Source organism: Sarcophilus harrisii, chromosome 3 (assembly GCF_902635505.1).
Source record: "Sarcophilus harrisii chromosome 3, mSarHar1.11, whole genome shotgun sequence".
Lineage (NCBI taxonomy): Eukaryota > Metazoa > Chordata > Mammalia > Dasyuromorphia > Dasyuridae > Sarcophilus > Sarcophilus harrisii.
Window position 1 is genome coordinate 416,545,268 of NC_045428.1, and position 24,250 is coordinate 416,569,517.

Here is a 24,250-nt window from a genome sequence, read left to right on the forward strand (position 1 = left end):
TTATTTTTTTAAAATCAATTCAATTGGGTATATATAAATCACATGGTTTGGGGGAATTTTTTTTTTTTAAAATTTCAGTTTCCTGAGTAGCTAGAAGCCAAAAAATGCTAGAAATCAACTGAATCTCAAGTAAATAAAATCCTCATAAAGATCACAAAATTTTAACATTTACTCAAGTGATAAGGCTAGGATAGTATTTATGCCTGAAATATATGCTAGAGGGTCTTCTCTGATCAAAACCTGAGCAGATAACATTATCTTGACTTGCCTTATAACTTCATCCTTTAAAACATGTAACAAATTTGAGGAAGTTCTATTCTGTTCCTGGCTCCTCAATAACTATTAAATGCCTACTTTGTGCCAGGGACTGTGCTAAGATCTAGGGAGAAAAAAGAAAAAAACAAAAAACCAGACACTCCCTTATCTCAAGGAGCTCACAATATAATGGGAAAGACAATAAGTAAATGGAGAATGATATGGGAGCTGAAAAGAATGGGATTGAATGACTAATTGAGAGTAGAAATCCAAAGTAAGCCAAGATCAAGTCATCAGACCAAAATGAACTCTATCCTAAGGTTCCAGAAGAACTACTCACAAGTAACTCAAAGATCAATGACAACAAAAAAAGAACAAGAAAGATGCCAAAGGACCAGAGAGAGGCAAATATTTTGCAATTTTCTAAAAAGGAACAGAGTGCAAATTCTAAGCAAGTGACTGTAGCTGCCTGGACTTCTGTTTACTCATCTGTAAAATGAAAAGATTAGACCATATGGCCACAAAGATTCGTTCTATCTAATCCTATGATCCTATTAGGTAAATGCCAGCCTTTTATCTGACATTAATATCAAGGTTTTATCACATTTTTCAATTCCTAGCAAATGAAGCAGGGTCACTAAATGTTCTTACATTTTTGGTAATTATATTTGCTAAAGATATAAACACGCTGGCCATTATTAAATGAGGTCAGATCTAAAGAAAACTATCACATAATCTTGTAGTTATTTTTGAGATAAACATGTTGATTATCTAAATAGAATTTGTGTTTACTTTTGTTATCATTTAATTGAAAATAAATGACTGACATTTTGTGTTTTTGAAGTTGAAACTAGGCAGAATCCTCTCTCAATAAAGTGAGAAAATGTATTTAAAGCTGAATATCAAAGTAAATGAATGAATAAATAAAACAACTAATCAAAGTTTCTAAAATATTAGACATGATGGAAGTACAAGGTCAGCATCTCATGAGATATCTTTTAATACCAAGTTGTATGTCCCCTTCCCAAATAAAATACTTGTAGCCAAAGTTCAGAGCAAAAAGTGACGAGAAAAAAAAAGGATACCACCACTTACCTTGTACAATAAATTTCCTTCCTCCATTAACTTCTGTAAAAGTATAATCAGAATATCAGGTTTAGAAGTGGCCATTGCCCAAGCTGCATTCCCTACAAAACAAATATATCCAATAGTAAAAAGGAGGAAAAAGGAAAGAAATTCTAATATTCTAACTGCAATACATATTTGAAAACTAATGCTGGCTTTTTTAGCTGTACTTGCAAACAATATATATCCCAATGAAGACCAAGGGTTAGTTTTCTAACATTCAGTCAGCAAATAAATGAAAGAATATGAAGAGTATACCCATAAAATTCACCTACTTTAGGTGAAGGTATTTGCTATTTTTGCCTAGAATAGATAGGTCCCAAAGAAAGATTTCTTACTTCCTAAAATCCATTATCAACATTGATTGTACATATTATTGTACCACTTGCCATCTAGGGGAGGAGGTTGGAGGAAGAGAAGGAAAAAATTTGGAACACAACGTTTTTGCAAGGGTAAATTTGAAAATTATCCATGCACATGTTTTGAAAATAAGCTTTAATAAAAAACTGGTTGTAAATTTATGTGGAGCCACCTTTGCATTTCTGAGATGCTCACAAGATGTGTCTTAAGCATACCACTTTGTTACTTACTAACATCAAGTGTTTCACTGAAGGCAGTATGTAGCTTCCTAACCTGGAAAGCGTATGTGGAGAGTGGAGACCAGCTCACTGTTAAGGTCCCTATTAACTCTAAATGCTAGAGATTGTCCCTTCTCTTCCTACATTCTATAATTTTCTTTTGTAGAATGATGTCTTGGCAGTGGTCATCAAAACCATTTGGTACTGGCTAAGAAATAGAGTAGCCAATAAATGGAATAGGTTAGCATTACAGTACAAAACAGTCAATAACTATAGTAATCTAGTGTTTGACAAACCCAAAGACCCCAGTTTCACTATTTCACTATTTGACAAAAACTGCTGGGAAGATTAGAAAATAATATAGAACAAATTAGGCACTTATCCACACCTAACACCCTACACTAAGATAAGGTCAAAATGGATTCATGATTTAGACATAAAGAGTGGTATTATAAGCAAATTAGAAGAACATAGGGTTGTTTACCTCTCAGATCTGTAGGAAGGAAGGAATTTGTGTTCAAAGAAGAACTGGAACTCATAATTGAATACCAAATAGATAATTTTGGTTATATTAAATTAAAAAGGTTTTGTACAAACAAAACTAATGCAGAATGATGTCTTGGATTAAAAGTATTGTGATATGTGTATGTGGACCCAAAACAATAGGCATATAAGGGCTATATTTGAAAACAAGAAAATTAAGAGGCTGTAGCTCCTATCATGATAAATTTTTAGCTTGATCATGGGTGTAAATAGTGTGTAGTCTCCAATCTGGCAGGTAAGTGTTAACAACGAAGAGTGTCAAGCTGGAGTCAAGACCCCAAACTCGACCTCAGACACAGTAATAACTGTGTGACCCTGGGCAAGTCATTTAACCCTGTTTGCTTCAGTTTCCTCATCTATAAAATGAGCCAACAAAGGGAATGGTGAACCACTCCAATATCTTTGCCAAGAAAACCCCAAATGAGGTCGTGAAGAATCAGAGAACAACAACAAAAGCCCATAATTTATATAATAAAGCAGATTTTTGGTTTTAGATTATCTGGGATGAATATCATCAATATTTAAAAACGAAATGGACTAAAACATCCCAAAGTTCATTTTGTCTCATTAATGAGTGATCTCAAAAGATTCCATTACTGCTACTTTAAAAACAAATTTCTTTGCAAATTAAGACAACTCTGATTTACCACTACACACCTCTCAGATTGGCCAAGAAAACAGGAAAAGAGAATGACAAATGTTGGAGGGGATGTGGGAAGATTGGGATGCTTATATATCGTTGGTAGAGTTGTAAGCTGATCCAACCATTTGGAACTATGCCCAAAGGGCTATAAAACTATGTATACCCTGTGTCCAGTAGTGTCTTTACTGCATCTGCATCATAGAGATAATAAAAAAGAGAAAAGGACCCACACGTGAAAATGTTTGTAGCAGCCCTTTTTGTAGTGGAATGAACCTGGAAACTGAGTGGATGCCTATCAGTTTGGAGAATGGCCGAATAAGCTACGGTGTATAAAGGTAATGAAATATTATTGATCTGTAAGAAATGATGAGCAGACTGATTTCAGAAAAGCCTGGAAAGAGTTACATGAACTGATGCTGAGTGAAATGAGCAGAACCAAGAGAATATTGTACATACTAACAAGATTACGTGGTGATCAATTATGATGGACTTGGCTTTTTTCAACAATGAGGTGATTCAAGGTAATTCAAAGAGACTTGTGATAGAAAGTGCCATCTGCATCCAGAATTATGGAGACTGAATGTGGATCCAAGCATGATATTTTAAATTTTTTTGTTGTTGTTAGTTTGCTACAGTTGTTTTTCCCTTCTCATGTTTTTTTCTCTTTTGATCTGATTTTTTGTAACTCATCATGATGAATATGGAAGTATGTTTACAAGAACTGCACATATTTAACCTATATAAGATTGCTTGCTGTCTTGGAAAGGGAGGCAAAGAGGAGAGGGTGAAAATTTTGGAATTTACAAGGTTTTACAAAAGTGAACATCAAAAATTATTTTGCATGTATATGGAAAAATGAAACACCATTAAAAAAATTTTCAGGGGCAGCTAGTTGGTGCAGTGGATAGAACACCAGCCCTGAAATCTGATCTCAGCCACTTAACACTTCCTAGCTGTGTGACCATGGGCAAGTTCCTTAACTCCAATTGCTTCAGAAAAAAAATATCTTAAATTGTATGAACATCATATGTTGAAAAGGTATAATAAAAATTTATATCACATAGCACTTCATAGTTTTTAAAGTATTTCCACTGAGAAACAAAAGGCTATTTGAGGTGATTACTGACATTAATTTTTGAACATACAAGTCAAAGAATTTTAGAATTGGAAGGAACTTGAGACATTTCTTTAGTTTGGGCCTCATTTTGCCAATGGAGAAACCCACATTTCTTTGATTAGATTCAAAAAGGTCAAATCACAAGATCCTCAATCAGATCCTTTTTTCCAAATCCATTTGGCACATTTGTGCTACACCAGCTGCTACTCCTAACATGGAAAACAACTGTGTGCACATATTCCAGATCTGTTGCTTTGGAATATATTATTTTCCCAAAGGCAATATGATCCAGTGGCAGAGGGCTTTAGGGTTAGAACCTTGCTGCTATTTTTCCTATAGGTATCATTCAAGGTTCCTTCTAGCTATGAATCCAGTAACTCTTGTCAATGTATTCTTAGATAACCATTCTATTCTGCTCTTTTCCCCCCATATGACATTCTACCAAAGTCTTGATTCTTTCAAAGAACCTTTCAGAATAATCACCATTGGTTTTCAGGTGGCTAATGCATCACCAATTACCTGTACCCCCAAGGTCACTAGACTGATATAAGAGGAAGTTTCAAATCTATGACTTTTAAAAATCTGGCAGTAGCTCCCTTCCACTAATCCATTATGAAACTTGAGCCACACTCAACCCAAGAAAAAGGGAAGTTTTACCTACCTAATTTGGCTCCTTTCCTCAGTAACGTGACCACGACAGATGTGTTCCGACAGCCAATTGCCCTGTCCAAAGGACGCATACCGCTGTGATCTACATGCTCAATGACTGCTCCTTTTTCCACAAGATAGAGCACCTGGCAGGGACAAAGTCAAGGCCTTTTAGTTACCATTACATAACTGAGAATAATGGGGTATAGTAATGGCTCTACTAAACTTGGAGTCAGAAAGATTTTCATTCAAATTCTACAGCAGACACTATGTCACTTGTCTGCAACCTCAGATGAGATATTTAACTGCTCAGTACCTGTTTCCTCATCTATAATACAGCCTATGCCCATATTTAACAAGAATCTGAATTTAATGACACAAACATATTTAGAAGCTTGTGCCAATTAGGTAGGGAAGTGATAAAGAAAATAAGCTCCAAATGACCAGATCCTGTGGCTGCAAGCCATCCTGTTATGTTAGGCTGATTTGTTTAATGCATGTATGTAGATAGATGCAGGTGGATGCATACATGCATGGGGGCACACATATCCCATTCCCAGGCCAGAAAAACCACAAGCACATTCTTAGCAGCCAGCATCATTGTCATCAGAAAGTAAAGCAAATAGCATTTTACAAAGATTTAAATCAACAAGGTGAAGATGTAAAGCTAGGATGAATATGTAATTCAGGAGCACCATGTACAAATATAATTAATTTCAGGGCAGAGGAAAATAAATCAAAAACTGTTGTGATATTTGGAATCACAAATACAGTAAGAGTGATGATCTGATGTCATTACCATGACAAGAGAAAAAGGTCTCTATTCAAATGGCATTATTTAGAATGCCTACAAGTCTCCATGGAAAATGTGCCATACTGATGCTTCAGGAAAGAATGGAGAGAAGGAATGGTATAGGTAAGAAAGGGGAAAGAAAAGGACAGTAGGTTAAAAAAAAATACCTTTGAAAATCAGTTTGAGAAAACCTAACAAAATAAAATGTACTGGATTGGAGTTGTAATTGTTCTAAATGGAACTTGGTGACCAACCAGATTTTTTGAAGATCTCTTATGACAATGACTTACTACTTACTACTAAGGCTGTCTTTGCCACTTATGGACAGGCAGCTCTAAATATTAGAAAGTCTTTCCTTCAATCAGGATTAAATTTATTTCTGTACCTTCCATCCTTTTATCCTTCCTTGTTGGATCCTCGCAGAATCTTTTACAAGCATTCCAAAAAACACACAAAGACCTTTTTTTGTATTTTCAAAGCATGCTTCATCAATGATAAATAATATACAATTATCTGATTCTCAGTCTTTAGATGGTGACTTTATTATGGTCTCTATATAGATAACTGTAGTGTTCTCTAAAATATTATGTTCTTCGGGGGCTTCTGAAGACAGGCTTCATTTCAGTTTCAAAGTAATCACCCCAAATGCAGCCAGGAGTTAAAAGTCCAAATCCTTTATTGTCTCCTTCCTGGGGCCCGGTTAGCTTTAATAGAGACCTATCTCTCTCCTTGGTTCCAAGAGCTCCTGCCGCTAATCCTTTGCCTCTGCCAGCTTCAGCCTCCATCCAGCACAAGGTGGAAGATGGAATGAATCTGTCTCCGCCTCTGAGAGTGGGCTTGTCTCTTCTGACTGTGAATCTCTCAGAGTTCAATCCTGGTTGAGGCTCCTAACTTATACATGCTCTCTTAAAGGTGTGAATCTTATGGAACAATACTAAGTACTAAGTACATCTAGAGAACTGTTAAGCACTCTGCTAAACAACCATTGTCTCTATTAATTCCACGGACTTAGCACCTTGTAAGAATTCTAACAAATAACTATCTAAGAAATTATAATCATGTTTATCCCCATCTGTTAATATTTGTGCAACTATTTAGGTATTATTGTGAGAGGCTGAATGAAAAAATTCATTCTCTTTCCCTCCCCACCACGCCCCTACATCTTATAAAAATGCCACCTATGTGTTTCATATGACAATCCCACTCAACCACATCCTGGAAGTCTCATTTCTTGATATTTATGTCAATTTTTCTTAACAATAGCCCTTCTGAAGAACAAAAGAATTCTTATCTCAACTAAAAGGTGGAAGTAGAGATAGAGTTTTTCAACATCTCTCTTTTACTTACAGTATCTGCATCGCCATAAAATGCTGCTAGATCTAGGGGCGTGCGCCCATTCTTGTCCATTTGATCTATTGTTGCTCCCTTCTCAACCAGGTACTGAACCACTCCCTTATGGCCTTTCAGACATGCCCAGCTTAATGCTGACAGTCCCTCTTTATCTAGAGAAGAAATAGCTGCACCTGAAATAAAAGCCCATTCACAAGAGAGTTGGTCTCAATTTCAAAAAGAAATACTAAGAAGCAAACACATTATTGCCTTTCTGCTAAGGGGGCCTGTTCATGAATGGTGTTCATTTTAATTAGGTCATAATGAAAGATCCTAATAAATTATCTTGTTGTCCATCCACAAACATGTGGATTTGTTACCTTGGGAGAGCAGAAATTCCACAGTACTTAAATGCCCCTCACAAGAAGCCACCATGAGTGGGGTCCGACCCTGCTTGTCACTTGAATTCACATCACAGCTATGTTCTAACAGCAATCTGACAATCTAAAAAAGAAACATTTGGAATAAATATTTTCATAATACTTTAAACCACATGTAGTCTTTACCATCTCACTCCCAACCCCCAAAGGTGGTATTCCTTTTAGGACCAAAAAACACAAAATCCTATTTATTTTTAAAGAGTACTAGTTTGGTGACATGTAAAACTTTCATAATTAGTCTATATTAACCTTGTGAACACAAGTTTTTCAGGTGGTCACCCCACTTCTAAGTGTTAATTAAACATGTTAATTGAAATGCTCTTTTTAAGATAAAAGATTAGCTTACATAAATGTATATGTAAGGGGGAACAGAATAATAGTGTTTAAGGAAAAACTGAACTTGATCTGTTAATGACATATCAACAGTTATGGACAAGGAAGAAAATGGTTACTTGAAATAGAGGATAAAGAATTGTAGTTATAGTTAAAGACTCCACAGTAGGAAGAGAAAGTTAAATTGGATAAAACTTAAGAAAACGGCATTTAAACAATAAAACACATTACACTTCCTGTGAATCTAAGGGAATGAGACAGATTTGGACTTTCAACTTCTTTTAAAGATCCTGAAGGTTCAATAATGTCCCTGAAGCCAACTCATCTGCTTAATAAAGCCCTTGGTCATTCACAGATACTACATAAGCAGGCTTTTTGGCTACAACATCTAAATGCTGAGCCTACTTCCATGGAACAGTGCCAGAAATGAATCTTGGCAAACCAGGTTCTCAAAAGTCACTGTTCGGTGTACTTTCAATTGTGCTTCTCATCACAAAAGTGCTTACTGCTGGATTTAAAGAAGGTGCAAACCAGCCAGGCTACTTTTATGTCACTAACTCTAGTTGCAAACCTAATCCACATGGTTTAGGTGGTCTAAAACCAGAGAGGAGAAGCAGCAGGGATGAATGGCATGTTAGATTACACCAATGTATTAAAAACTCTGTCTTCAGAAACTTAAAGATAATTTAGTGGAGAACCCTTGGGTCCAGTCTTCAATGAAGCCATTTATAGCTTCTAGCTGTGGAACTATTTTTGCAAATCACTGCAAAAGCAATTCTATGATGGGAAATTTTAGCCAGGAAATTCCTTGTGTAATGAAAAGAGTACAGACCAGCTGCTTGCATTCCATGCTGTTTCCGGTTTGGGGACATCCTGCTGCCATGAATTAAAGGGGACCCCACCCTAAAATCCATTGCCAAAGAATTTCACCTGTATTGTGCAAGGGGTTCAGTAGGACTTTTTTTTCCCTATTTTCTAACAAAAGACCTCTTCCAACTGCGTTCAGTTGCCAAAACAGTATCAACAACAACAACAAAAAAGTACAGTGGCAAATGCTTTATTATATCATAACTGTTCCTACCTATCCTATCCTTATAGTCCTCTCCCAAGGCTATCCTCCCAACAACCGAATTGTGGCAGCCCTTCGTTCAGAAATTAAGTGAAAAAGCTTTGTCTACCACCCAGCCATCACAGTCCAACTTTCCCAGGTCATACTGCAGAACATGTGAGTAAACTTGTTTCAGATGTTTGAGTTTATAAACATGGGAATTGTTCTTTAGGGGGGGAAATATGATAAAGTTCACAGGAGGAGAGGTTTGAAGAAGAAAACACAGATATGGGCCTAGTGAGAGATTTGCCTTTCAAGGCAAGGGGAAACAAGCTGTCACTTGTACCCTTTCCCAAATGAAGTTCCCACTGCCGTGTCTCTATTGGATCAGAGAATCATCATACACAGTACCTGCCAGTGGCCCTGGCGCGCAGCACAGAACAAGGGTGGGATCCCTCTTTTGTTGGTTCTGGACACAGTTGCTCCATGTTGAAGCAGCAATTCACACACTTCCACCTTCCCTCTTCCTGCAGCAGCCGTTAAAGCTGGGGGAAGATCCAAGAAGTCATTTGTTATCAAGATGTGGAATCAATTTTCAGTACCTGGACACCAAGTGGATGCCCATCAGTTGGAGAATGGCTGAATAAGTTATGGTATATGAATGTTATGGAATATTATTGTTCTATAAGAAATGATAAGCTAGATGATTTCAGAAAGGCCTAGAGAGATTTACATAAAATGATGCTGAATGAGGTAAATAGAACCAAGAGAACATTGTCCACAGCAACAACAAGATAATATGATGATCAATTGTGATGGATGTGGCCCTTTTCAACAATGAGGTCAGTTCTAATAGACTTGTAATGGAGAGAACCTTCTGCATCCAACTACAGGGACTGAATATGGATCACAACATAGCATTTTCACCTTTTTGTTGTTGTTTGCTTGCTTTTTCTCATTTTTTTCTCTTTTTCAATCTGATTTTTCTTGTGCAGCATGATAAATGTGGAACTATGTTTAAAAGAATGGTACATATTTAACCCTATATTAGATTACTTACTGAATAGGGGAGGGCGGGTGAAGGGAAAGAAATCTGGAACACAGAGTTTGGCAAGGATGAATGTTGAAAACTATCTTGGTTATATTTTAAAAATAAAAAACTATTATTAAATTTCTTTAAAATGACAACATTACAGATGTTCCACTCTAGTGGTGGGGTTTTGTTTTTTAAGGTATGACTTCTAATCAAAAAGAAACTATTAGTGATAAGAAACATAAATGGCCTTCCAATTAGAGCTGGGATTTAAGGCCATGTCAGACAAGAGCAGAAAGCAGAGGAATTGAGAAGTGGGATGGCTCAGATGGGAACACTATCCTTGAGATTCTCCCCTACTTTGACTTTGCAACACACAGTGCTCACTGGTTTTTCTGTGTAGAAAATACAGCATAGGGATAGGATGGGGGGGTGGGGTATCCTCCAATAAGGACTTCTCAAAACAGTGCAGATACTCCTAAATTCAACTACAATTAAACAAATATTAAGTACCAATTATGTGTCAGTCACTGTAGACCTCTCAAAAAAAAAAAAAAAAAAAAAAACAACATTGAGAAGTCATCACTCTTGAGAAAATTACATCAAATTATGGGAAACAAATTTAAGGATATTTAGGTGTGTGAAGAAACCCAGGAACCAAGAAATTCTACAAGACGACCTATAAAAGGCACTGACATATTCAGGGGATCCTGCTTATCAGGAGGTGCTTGAGACAACTAGTAGAATCTCTGGGTCAAATACTGGTCCAAACTGCTTTACAAAACAGTTGTGCTGGGGCAGCTAAATGGTGCAGTGAATGGAATACCAGCCATGAAATTAGGAGGACCCAAGGTCGAATTCGGTCTCAGACAATTAATACTCATTAGCTATGTGATCCTAGGCAAGTCACTTAATCCCACTCACCTCACCCCCCAAAAAAATTGCTAACAAAATAGTTACACTGATTTACAGCTCAACCAACAATGTACTTTTTTGCTTATCTTCCCACAATACTCTTGACATTAACTAATTCTATTTTTGGGGGGGTCAATTTTACCAGTTTTATAGCATCTGAAATGAAACTTTAGTTGTTTTAATGAACATTTCTCTTCTCATTAGTGACTTGGAACACTCTTGCCAATGGCTGCAAATAGTCTTTAATTCTTCTCAAAACCATTTGTTTATATCCTAGTTCACATCCTATTCTTTCTGACTCAACCTCAATCTCTGAATCTGCTGTTGCTCCAGTCAAACTGAGGCCTGTTAAAGAGCTCAGCTTAAAAAGCCATGGTCTCTCATTTCACCCAGGGCCATCTCCAGTCGTCCTGATCTATATCTGGCCACTGGACCCAAATGGCTCTGGAGGGGAAGGGGAGGCTGGTGACCTTGCACAGCCCTTCCTCACTTAAATCCAATTCACTTCCCTGTCATGTCATCAGCTCCCTGATATCATGATCACCTTTGAGGATGAGAAACAATCAATAAATAGGATACAAAACGTAGTAGCATTTCTTGGGATAATAAAGAATCAAAAATAAAGTAGATATCTATTGATTAGAGAATAACTAAATTGTGGTATGTAATGGAATATTAATTACTGTGCTAAAAGAAATTATGAATACAAATACAAAGAATCATTAAAAGTTCTACATGAGTTGATAGAAAGTGAAGGAAGCAGAGTCAAGAAAACAATATATGCAAATGTAATTGGAAAGAATCACCACACAAACCCCAGTCAATGTTGCAAAATTACAAAGAGCAGGTCCAGCTGCAAAGAAGACATATGAAAAAATACTTTCAACCCCTTCCTTGTGCAGAGGCAAAAGTTTGGTTGCCAATAGAAATACGTTGCACATATTTTCATACTTACGCAATTCTGCTAATTTTTTGTCTCATTTCTTCTACTTTTAAAAATATTACTTGTTATAGAGATGAAGGAGAAAAAATCTTGATGATGTAAAAGAAAGACATCAATTTCTTTTTTCAAAGATAGTGAGATTTGAACTGAGCTTTGATGGGAAATGGGGGTTCTGAGAGGCAGTGATGAAAAGACTAAGGTGGGCATGAAAAGGCAATTCAAAGGCATGAAAACTAGAATAAGGGTTCCATAAGGTACAATGAAAGAAGCTATCACTGTTCCCTGAGCAAATTACCCCCAGTTTGTACATTGAAAATGCAAACAAAATCCAACCAATTTATCTGATGATTTTTTTTTCTTAAAATTGGCCTCCATTTATTCCAATACACCTTTCACACAGCCACAAAAATGTTTTGGGGTTTTTTTTTAAAGTGCAAATCTGGCCCTGTCTGCCTGCAAATTAAAATGTCCCTGGAAAATATTTATAGAATAAAAAAAATGCAAGATACTATAGCAAAAGTTAACATGCAAATTTTAAGTCAATACACGATCTGAAGGCATCCTTATGTACAGTCCACTGGCCCTAATTTTTACTGGAGTTTGATACCACTGGGTTACACCACAAACTCCAGTATCACTTTGTTCCTCACAAATAGCACCCCATCCTTTATTTCTGAGCCTCTGCATCACTCACAAAACCTGCCTTCTGTCCTCCCCCCACTCTTACTGCCCTATCTACTCTCCAACAACTTTTTATTTATCCTGTATATACTTCTATATGAAGTAACTGTCTCCTCCATTAGAAAAGAAATTTCTTGCCTGCAGAGATGATGCCGTTCTTTGTATTTATATCAGCAGCACTCACCTCAGACCCTGACAATTAGTAGGAGCTTAAGAAATGGTTGGATAATCGATTGATAGCTAGGATCTGCAAGGAATGGAACAAAAACCACTGTGTTAATCATTTGTGCTCAGAATTGTTAAAAGAAGTCCTTTAAGTGAGTATCTTGGCCAATACTTTCATTTCACTGATGAGGAAACTGTCCAAAGAAGGAATGACTTGCCTAAAGGGTTATACAGCTAATCAATAGCAAAATGAGATTTGAATCCAGATCATCCAACTCCAAGTCCAAGGCTCTTTCCACTAGGAAAATCAGAAAGGGGCCAACAGGCCTGCTACTCTCTGACACAATGTAAATTCACTCATGACATGTGACTGGCATTTTGTGCTCAGTGGCAAATAGATACATTTTCCCAGAGTACTACATTTAAATGGGCCTCTCTCCTGACATTACTTAAAGCTGTTTGGTCTATTTTTGCAAGAGACAGCATGGGAAAAAAAATAAAGGAGGTCATAGATCAAGAATTCCAATTCTCAATTTCTCCAATCCTTATTTTGGGCACAGAGAGAGATAAGGAATACTGCCAGGTCCTAAGTGTTTCTAATATTCTGTGAGATTCTGTCTATACTTCATGACACAAACTTCTTAATTCAAGTTCTTTCCCACATTCCCATTAAAATCAGAGAGTCACAGACTAAAGTCCAATCTCCCTCTTTTACATAGGAGGAAACTAAGAAATACAGTGACCTGCCCAGGATTACACATTTACAGAATCTAAGGTGAATTTGAATCTCCTTGCTCCAAGTCCAAGTCTCTCTCCATCACTCATGCTGCCACCAGGGAGAAAACTGCTGCTCTTAAGAGTTCTGCAGTTCTGCCCAACAAGACAACATTACATTCAAGGAGTTTTAGAAGATGTTCCAAACAAAAAAAACAAAAGCCTATGGAATGAATCAATGTGGAAATGTGAACAAGCAGTAACACTATGCACATAGTTGTCATCCACTAACGTCTTATTTTATATCTAATTTACAACAGGAGTACATAAGGCAGAGTCGTTGAAAAGTCTTCAATTCAGTCCATCAGTCAAGGAGTCAGTCCCTTATATGATTTCTTCTTAAATGATTAAAAATTGTCTTTATTGCTCTCCACTCCAATAGTAAAAAATCACCTCCAAGGCTAAAGGGGTTGTAATCAAACCCAACTTATCAGGACAGATAATCTGTAAAATGCTGGGGAGGCCTCGGGCAGACCTTCGGGGAGGGCAATGAGCTGAGCTAATGAGGTCCCAGGAGAATAATGCATAGATTCAATACAGCACTCTAATGAAAGCTATCTTGTGGTCTGAGGATAAAATACTCCTAGTTGTCATAGTACTCAAAACAGGAAGTATTTTTGTAGCTAGCCAAGCTCAGAGTCAGAATAAGGGGGTCTAGCCATGTACTACTACCCTCTGTCCTTGGTCCAACACTAATCAGAGGAATGATTCCTCAGTACGTAGGAGAAGCTAGGCACTATGCTGTCCCTAATTCAGTTTACAACCGGGTTTTCCTGCTCCAATTCCTCCAAAGGAAGCTAAAATCCCACCTATAAATATCTCAGAAAAGGACACTAACTTTCTAAGATATCTTAGAATATCTTATTCTAATAATATAGAATGGGTCCATTTGTTATCCTAACACCTACCATCAAAAAAGATGTGAGACAAATATCATCATCATCATCATCACTATTTCAAAGATAAAGAAACTTAAGTTTTGAAATGAGGCCTTCACATGGTATTCTACTGGCAAGTCTGGGCTCTTTTACTGAGCTTCTTCTCCTTCCCCCTTTGACAAGATGGGACCTTAGTCACACAGTGATGGCCTGCTCAAGAGACAACCCTTAGAAATGAGCCATACACGAATGTTTGTGGCAGCCCTCTTTGTAGTGGCCAGAAACTGGAAACTGAGTGGATGCCCATCAATTGGAGAATGGCTGAATAAATTGTGGTACATGAATATTATGGAATATTATTGCTCTGTAAGAAATGACCAACAGGATGATTTCAGAAAGGCCTGGAGAGACTTACACGAACTGATGCTGAGTGAAATGAGCAGGACCAGGAGATCATTATATACTTCAACAACAATACTATATGATGACCAGTTCTGATGGACCTGGCCATCCTCAGCAAGGAGATCAACCAAATCAGTTCCAATGGAGCAGTAATGAACTGAACCAGCTACGCCCAGAGAAAGAACTCTGGGAGATGACTAAAAACCATTACATTGAATTCCCAATCCCTATATTTATGCACACCTGCATTTTTGATTTCCTTCACAAGCTAATTGTACAATATTTCAGAGTCTGATTCTTTTTGTACAGCAAAATAACGTTTTGGTCATGTATACTTATTGTGTATCTAATTTATATTTTAATATATTTAACATCTACTGGTCATCCTGCCATCTGGGGGAGGGGGTGAGGGGAAGGAGGAGAAAAATTGGAACAAGAGGTTTGGCAATTATCAATGCTGTAAAGTTACTCATACATATAACCTGTAAATAAAAGGCTATTAAAAAACAAAAAAGAAAGAAAAGAAAGAAAGAAAGAAATGAGCCACAGAAGTAGAGAAAATTCCAATTCTATGCAGAGTTTCTCCAATTTCTATTAGCTCCTTCTCATTTGCAGAAAATCAATGATTCTGCCTTTCTCACCAAAAAGATAGGGATAAGATACATACCATACCCGTTCACATACTTATGTATTACTAACTCATCAATCAATAAGTATTTATTAAATACCCACTAGGCATTCAATGGTTCTCAATGGATAGGATACCAATAAAATGAATGAAACAATACATGTGCACTGCACAAACACATGTACTACATATGCATATTCAGTCACGACAACTCACAGAACAGGATGGAACCCAGCCATTCAATGAGTACTTGCTGATGAATCTAAAAAGTATTCAGGGGCTAAAAAAAGTTCATCATTTCTTGTCCATTTGGCACTTTTAATGGGACTTTAAATCAACATTTTTCTGTCACTGCTTGTGTGGAAACTGAATTTATCATAAAACAGCACCATCAGTGCTGACAGCACTTTGCTAAAAATAGATGCATCCATGTCTTTGGTGGAGAGCAGCCAGTCAGCCAGAGCCAGGACACTGAACCCAAACCCTTTGGGGTTGATCTTTGGAGAAAGGAGAGCTCAGGTTCAAGGGCTAGGTTGGAGATTTCTTTTCCCTTCTCTCCTTCTCTTTAAAGCCAAATATTTCAGTCATGAAAGCAGGACAAAGATAACACTACTGGGGCAGCTAGGTGGCACAGTAGATAACGCACGGGCCCCGAGTTCAAATCTGCTCTCAGACACTTAATATTTCCTAGCTGTGTGACCCTGGGCAAGTCACTTAACCCCAATTGCCTCAGCAAAATAAATAAATGACAAGATAACACTGGGTGAAGCGATAACATCACTCTTCCCTCCCTCCCTCCCCCCCAGAGGCTGCAGATGTGTTCACCAGGGAGTAGAAACCAACAATTGTGAGCTGAACTCTAAATAGGACTAATTCAGTACAACTATTTAATGGAGGCATCTTATTTCCAAACAACGTGATAAACATAACAAGATCTGAATTTTTCCCCCATTTCAGACTTAAACTTATCTTTTTCCATCACTTGTAGTTATGGCATTCAGGATATGAGACAATTTCCAGCACCAGTAGGGACTTCAGTATACTATATTCAGAAACAAGTGTGACTCAAGAATAGCCTACAGCCCACTCAGCAAAGTCATGGCCAAACTATGCTCAGGAATTGCAACTATTTTATTGGAAAGGTCCACCTTGATCTGACTCAATATGTTTTGCAAAGGTTCCATGTACTCTGCCATAGGCAGGGGGTGATGGAGTTTAAGGGAATTGCTACAAAATCAACGATGCAGAGAGTGAGAACAGCCTATTAAGATGAAGGGACACAAATAGTGTTTGGCAAATCCTTGTTCTTTGGATAGCAAGACTAAAGGGAAAACACAACTGGGGTGTCATGGGTGCGAGGTATCAAAGGTAAGGTTTTTAAGCAAAGAGTATGGTAGCATATCAGAAGTACTGATACCAACTATCAATAATACCCCAACATGAAATTGTGGAAATCATATTTCACTGACTTTAGATCTACATTGAAATAAAAACCTTAAAAGCCACTGACAATCTGAACAAAGTTATACTTGCTGTTTCTGCTGGAATTAGTCATGGATTCATGTGATTATGGTAATGGATTAATAGGAGTCCAGATTCCAGCTTTGCTATGATGGTCCTGTGGCAGGCATTTAATCTTTTGGGGATTATGTGCTTGTATGTTAAATGAGGGCGTTGTATCAATTAAACTCTCAATTGCCTTTCACCTCAAAATTTCTGGTCCTGTTACAATTATCCTCCTACCAAAAAGTAAGTTCCATGATGTCAGGGATCATGAGTATTATCTAAAACTTTTTATCTTAGATTTTTAAAAGTAGCTTTTCTTAATCTAAGTAGGTTTTTAAAAAAAGTCTGTTAATGTGAATTACTCTGAAAAAGAAATGAAATCTATTAATGACAAAAATTAACAAAACCTCAATTTGGGTGACAATTTCTGTTAGCATTCTTACAAGGTGCTAAGTCATGGGAATTGATAGAGACAATACTTATATACTTAGTGCTTATTAGAGTTCACACCTTTAAAAGAGCATATATAAGGAGGAGCTCCCACAAGCCCACAGAAGCCCACAAGCCCATTCTCGGAGGCGGAGTCAGATTCATTCCATCTTCCACCTTTGTGCTGGCTGGAGACTTCGGGAGGATGAGAGGCTGAAGCTAGTCAAAGGACTAGCAGCAAGAGCTCTCAGAACCAAGGAGAGAGATAGGCCTCTAAGAAAGCTAACTGGGATATTTTGAAGGAGACAATAAAAGATCTGGACTTTAACTCGTGGCTGCATTTGAGGTGATTATTACACTGAACTGAAAGGAAGGATGCCTCCAGAAGCCCCCCCAAGAAACCTGCTCCCAGAGAACATTATATTTTAGAGAAGAGAATATTATAAATTTCAAAAGCATTTCCCTTTTAGGACAATAAGCTTCTACTGGGTATAGAAAATTAGTTGATTTATAAAAGTCCAAACAATTTGTCAGAAAGACATCATAGTTATTGATTGCAAAGTACAATTATATGTTATGTATAACTACAATAAACAAACCTGTCTGCATAAACAGTATATGTGTTAGTTCTATGACAGAGATCTCTGCTGGGACCATTAGCTGTCACTACTCCTCTGACCTGGAATCGGGAAGAAAAGGGAGCAGGCAGCACATTGGGACACATAGTAATCTATGATAAACATGTTTAGGTTTCAGATAGCAACTAGCAGTAACAAAGGTGGAAACAGTCAAACTGTCTATGCCATGACACCTCAAAGCAGAAGAACAGATGTTAATGCCCACTCTCCTGCATCATTATACTTCTTAATAAGGCAGTAGGATCCTGCCTTAGCTCCAACCCCAAGGTTTATGACTCTCAGAATAGAGCTGATGTTTTATTTCTGGAGGAAGAAGGACAAAAGTATACTTAGAAAAATGAATGGGGTTTTTTTTTTTTTTTTTGGATGCTTAAAGACCAGTTAATCTTTTAATTTAATACCAAATTCACGAATTTGAAAGAACTAGCCAATCTTTCAACAACAACAAAAAACTGCGTTTTCAACTTTTATATCCTGTGACTGCTCTGTGAGACAAACATCACATGTTCATAAAATCCCAGGGGAAGACCATTCACATTAGGCAGGGCATTTGGAGCTCTGAGGACAATGCAGCTTTCCAGTCAGCATTTCCTCTCCCATAGAAGAGGTACTAATGGACTGTCTGAGTATTAGATTCATTTACTTCACCAAGTCCTTTAATAGGTGGAATACTAGCAAATACTCTGAATATTTTCTGAATTTTAAAATTCTCTGAGAGAACAATTTTGGAGCCCTTCTTAATATTTTCTGCTTGAAAATATTCCTTTAGTAAAGCAAGGAAGATTTAAACATGTGATCCATATAGTTATAATTAACTTATAATGACTGAAAAATTGGTGCCATAAAACAATAGCCTTTAAGCCTTGTTATGGAGGACGAAGAGCAAGAGTAATCACAAAAAACACCTAACGTATGTAATCTCATTTGATCTTCAAAATTCTCCAATTACATGAAATTGGCCTTTTTTTTCCCCCTATACTATGTTCAGGATTTAGAAAACATATCCATCTAGATATGATTTTTAAAAATGAACTAAATTTGGGGATTCTATTAATTGGTGGAACATTCTAAACAATAAGGCTCCTATAGAGTTACACACTGAAAAGCCAGGGGAAAAAAAATCACTTTTGTAGTGTTGCTTGCAAAATATAGCTTAATGACCTCTTTCCTGCTAAGCTGCCCTGGGTAAGCACCAAATTTTGAAATGTCACATACCAAAGACAATTATTTATGTCTTCCTCTTCTACATTTATGAGCTCTTTCCCCCCCACAGATTAACCACTAACCAACTAATACTAGAGAAACACTCCTAGCCAATTAGGTAAATTAAAGGAATGTTTAGCTTACGCTCCAATGCATTTTAATATTACTAACCTTCCTTGGAAGAATGTAACAGCTACCAAGAATTTTTAACCTGAAACAGATGGTTAGATGTCAAAGTAAAAAAGAACAAACATTTAACAAAACAGAAAAATAATAAAATATTTCAAATCAGAAAAACTACTTTAAGATGGGCTGCTAGGTGGCACAGTGGGCTTGGAATCAGAAAGATTCCATTTTCCCGAGTTCAAATCTTATTAGCTGTGTGACCTTGGGCAAGCCATTTATTTAACCCTGTTTGCTTCAGTTCCTCATTTGTAAAATGAGCTGGAGAAAGAAATGACAAAGCATTCCCGTGACTTTGCCAAGAAAATCCCAAAATGGAGTTATAAGGGTTCAAATGGACATGACTGAAAAACAAAAACACTTTAAAATGATGAAAACTAAAGACAGTTTGAAGAAACCAAATATGCAGTAAAGAATTATAATCTATTGCTCCTTCTTCCCTTAAAAGGACTCAGAACAAAGAGAGGGTAATATACAAGGCACTACATGGAATTTATATAATACTTTAAAATTTGCAAAACATCTTACATATGTAATCTCATTTGATCTTCAAAATTCTCCAATTACATGAAATTGGCTTACATGCCCGAAGCTATCTCTGGTGTCTTCCAAGTCTCGTAAAGTCAACATCTAAATTATCAACAGACATGTGCACTGAATATACTAGGAAATGCAAATGCTGAAAAAAGAATAAAAATTGTATGATAAAATATGCTGTAGCGATTATGATACAAAGTGCTCAGTCATAAAAGCTGAGTATCATAATAAAGCAGGTGAGGTCAAGGCCAGACCCACTGATCTGAAGATGGTCTGCAACCTAACTTCAACTAGCCCTCCTATAACTCCAAAGATATTCTCAGTTCAACCATAAAAGTAGAATCTCTTGATAAATAAGAAGTGAGACACAAACTAGAAAGATGGCCACAGCACATGCCAAAAGAACACAACAAATCCAATCCAGAATACTCAGGATTACTCCTCATTCCCAAGCAAATTATCCATCTGGATTTCTAAGGCCTTTGCACTATTCTCCTATGGTCTGGCCCTCTAGCCCTAATTTTATTTAAAAGCATTTTATTTTTCCAAATATGTGCAAAGATAGTTTTCAATATTCTCCTCTGCAAAATTTAGTGTTCCAAATTTTTCTTCCTTCCCTAAAACAGCAAGTAATCTGATATAAGTTAAAAATATGCAATTCTTCTAAGCATATTTCCATATGTCATGCTGTGCTAAAAAAAAAAAAAAAAAAAAAAATCAGACTAAAAGGGAACAAACACGAGAAAGGAAAAAAAAACAAGCAAGCAAACAACAACAAAAAAGTGAAAATACTATGCTTGGATCTACTTTGTCTCCACAGTTCTCCCTTTGGATGTGGATGGCAGCCCCAATCTTTAATGGCTTTTTCTATCTCTCAATGCCTAAGGGTTTTTAATCCTGTTTTCTAACTTCATCTTCTCTATTCTTACTTAGTATTCTAGCCATTTATTTCAAAGGACAATAAGATTTTTTCTGCTATCATTCTTATAGCAGTTTCTTAGAAAGTAAACATTAACACTGGAAAGAATGAATTTGGAGTATTTTTAAATTTGAAACCAAAAATACCAGGGAGTTAGTGAGAACCTGAAAAGCTTCTAAAAACAAAATATTCTGAGAAACACTAAGAATAGGAATATAGTTTTTAAATATAGATCTTATAAGGGAAAAATTTCCACTATTGTTCAGTTCAATAACAAGAACTGTCCCCGTTATAAAGGCAGTCAGAAAATGCTTCTCACATTAAAAAGGGAATAATAAAGTACAAATTATTATTCCCATGACAAAACAGGCCTGAGGCTCTTAGTGACTTGTCCAAAGTCATGCTACTGGTTAAGAGGTAAATATGGACATCTTTGTGAACATACAGAAAAGTTGTGCTCAAAGTCTTAAAAGAGGATATATCCCAAAGAGATCACAAAAAAGGGAAAAGGATCCACATATACAAAAATATTTATAGCGGCATTTATTATGGTGGCAAACAATGGAAACTAAGAGGATGCCCATTAATTGGGGAATGGCTGAACAAATTGTAGAATATGAATGTAATGGGATACTATTGTGCTATAAGAAATTCAGAAAAACCTGGAAAGATTTACATGAATTGATGCAAACTGAACACTGTATAAAATAACAGCAATATTATATGATGATCAATTATAACATTCTTCTCAGTAATAATACAATAATCTAAAACAGTTCCAAAAAACTCATGATAGAAAAAACTTTCTATATCCAGGGAAACAACTATGTGGTCTCATTGCAAATCAAAAGATACTATTTTCATTTTCTTTTGTTTTGTTTTTCTCTTATGATTTTTCCTTTTTGTTCCAATTCTTCATTCTCAAGATCACTACTATGGAAATATGTTTAACATGACATACACATATAGCCCATATCACACTGCTTTGCTTGCTGTCTTGGGGAAGGAGGAGGAAAGGGAAAAAAATTTGGGACTATAAATCTTACAAAAACGAATGTTGAAACTGTCTTTATATCTAATTGAAAAAAAGATAAAATTCTAAGTTCAAAAAAATTTTTTTAAACGAATAAGAAAATATTGGCATCATATGAAATGAGTACATATACCATTTGGTTAACTACTTTGAACTGTTCCTATCTGTGAATTATGAAGACAGAGATTTGTTAAATAAGAACATAAAGAGTAGTTGTAAGGCAAAGGGATCTGGTGGGAAGCTTATGTTAACACAAATTTACAAATGACAAATTATTTGGATGAATTCATTTAAGAGATAAATGAAACAAGAAACAGTCCCTCTGTAATATAAAGAATGCTGAACTTAAAGAGTCAGAAGAACTAATTTTAAATTCTACATCAGCTGCTTACAACTTCTGTGACCATGGAAAACTCATTAAACATTCTTGGGCCTCAGGTTCCTCATCTCAAAATTAAGAGGATTGAATTGGAAAATGTCCAGGTTGGCTTCCAGCTCCTAAGAAAATGAGACCAGATTTAGGACCAGGAAGGACTGTACAGATTATATAGGTAAAGCCAATGTTGGAGTAATCCAGAATCTGAATTCAAGCCTTATGATTTCAAATTTAGTAGGTTTTTCCCATTATATACTCACACCACTTTGCTCCTAATATCTTGCTGAGAAAAATATGCCAAAAGAAGGGGAATTTTGACTATGGGGTAATTCTGAGAGGTAGGGAACACTTTCCACAGCAGGCAAAATGAATGGGATATTAGTGTAAGGAGGTACAGAATGCCAGAATATAAGGACAACTGGACTATTGTAAAATTAGAGGTGGGAGGACAATCAGGACAAAATATACTGAAAGCAAATTTTTAGGAGTGCAGATAAGTGATCAGCATTGATTGCTGGTCTTGCTCTTCAGTCATTTCAGTCACATCCAATTCTTTGAGATCTCATTTGGGATTTTCTCGGCAAATACAACTTGGAACTTGAAGAGTCACAATATGTGTAGTCTTCATTGGACTAAAAGGAGATACTGCAGGTGACAGAGAAAAATATAAAACTAATTTCTGAACTGCTCAGCCTTTTATCTGGTCTTGCTCATTTTTCTCATGGATTTCTTCTGCTGTTACATTCTCTGATTTCTTAAAATACACAAAGTATTTGGTGGAAGGAATGCAAATTTTGATTGCAGAAACCTTCCAAGATATCTTGAGGTTTACAGGCTAAATTTCTTTCTTAAGGACCAAGTCTTGAACCCAAATTACTCTAGCTGTCATTGATAGATCAAGAACAGATCAAACTCCACTGTTTGGGCTCAGAGTGGTTCAGAGGGAATGTAAATAGAAATTGTTGTTTTGACTACAAATTCAAGGATGGTCTTCTCCCAGATTTTTTTTTGACTAAGTAAAAAAGCGTTTTGGGGAGGGGGCCCTCATATCTTACCCAGCCTTAATCACTAAATAGGTGTTGCCTCAATGAAACAAATCTGATAAAGACCTTCATTTTAAAAGACACAAGACCTCCCATTACATCCAAGCCCACTTCCATTTGTCTTGATCTATATCTGGGCATTGGACCCAGAGGACTCTGGAGGGGAAAGTGAGGCAGATGACCTTGCATGGCCCTCCATCACTTAAATCCAATTTACCTGCATGGCATGACATCATGGTGCTCTTCGAGAAGGAAGGGCAAACAACAAAACCCCAGCCTTGGAGACCACTCAAATCCAACTCTTATTTTACAGAATTACCGAAATTTTGAGGAAACCGAGGCTAACAGAGACTAAAGGCACACAGATACTGAGTGTCTGAGGTAGAATCTGAATTAACTTAGTAAGTCACCTTATTGCCTCCTTTCCCTGGAAGAGTGAAGAGGATATCACAAGTGGTCAGCGGCATACTAGGAAGCACTAGTTAGGAAAAGAAAATGGAGAAAGATTAGGCTGCAAAGTGTTATGCTTATGGGAAGAGTGACAGGGAGGAAGAAGTATCATATCCAGGGGCTGATGAAACTAAGAAAAAAAATGTCAGGAAGAAATAATGAGCAGACAAAGAAGACAAAGCAGGCAAAGCTGCAATGACACACGGCCCAGTAAAAGTTCCGCCTGGTCATCTCAGACAGGAAACGCTGAGCTTGCTGTCTTAACTGTCTTTAAAGTCACATCAGTGCCCCTTGGCTGATCAGAGGCTCACTAGCAAGCCAGCTGAAGAATGCATCCCAGGCTTCAAAAGGGGACTATGAAGATAGATGGTTATGCATGAGCTTTGGGCAAGTATAGGCTGAACCCATTATTTACTTTGTATTAAGACTGATGGGAAGTCCATAATTTGTGTCAGTGAACACAAGCCCCATTGCTAACATAGCAGAGCTTGAAGGAAGGCAGAATGGAGGTTGGCCTGTGATGGGACCCCTCCAGAACAGCACTTGTGAGGCTCTCCCAATCAGCCAGCTTAGTGAACCGCAGAGCACTTGCTTTTGGCAAGATGAGCTTTTAGAGTTTAAATAGCCTTCAGTAAGCAGCGTAAGCATTGTTGAACACACTG

The 24,250-nt window shown here is 36.9% G+C and overlaps 1 protein-coding gene across 3 annotated transcripts in view; it reads right to left on the reverse strand.

Annotated features, from left to right (window-relative positions):
* Positions 1–24,250, reverse strand: part of TANC1 (tetratricopeptide repeat, ankyrin repeat and coiled-coil containing 1) — a 246,801-nt gene that overhangs the window by 4,453 nt on the left and 218,098 nt on the right. For all 3 annotated transcript variants that reach the window (XM_023499223.2, XM_012544742.3, XM_031960629.1), the window contains 5 exons: positions 9,264–9,397; positions 7,412–7,535; positions 7,050–7,225; positions 4,923–5,055; positions 1,351–1,442 (listed from right to left, as the gene is read on the reverse strand). In XM_023499223.2, coding sequence (XP_023354991.1) covers positions 1,351–1,442; positions 4,923–5,055; positions 7,050–7,225; positions 7,412–7,535; positions 9,264–9,397 — 659 coding nt within the window. The remainder of the gene's footprint in view (positions 1–1,350; positions 1,443–4,922; positions 5,056–7,049; positions 7,226–7,411; positions 7,536–9,263; positions 9,398–24,250) is intronic.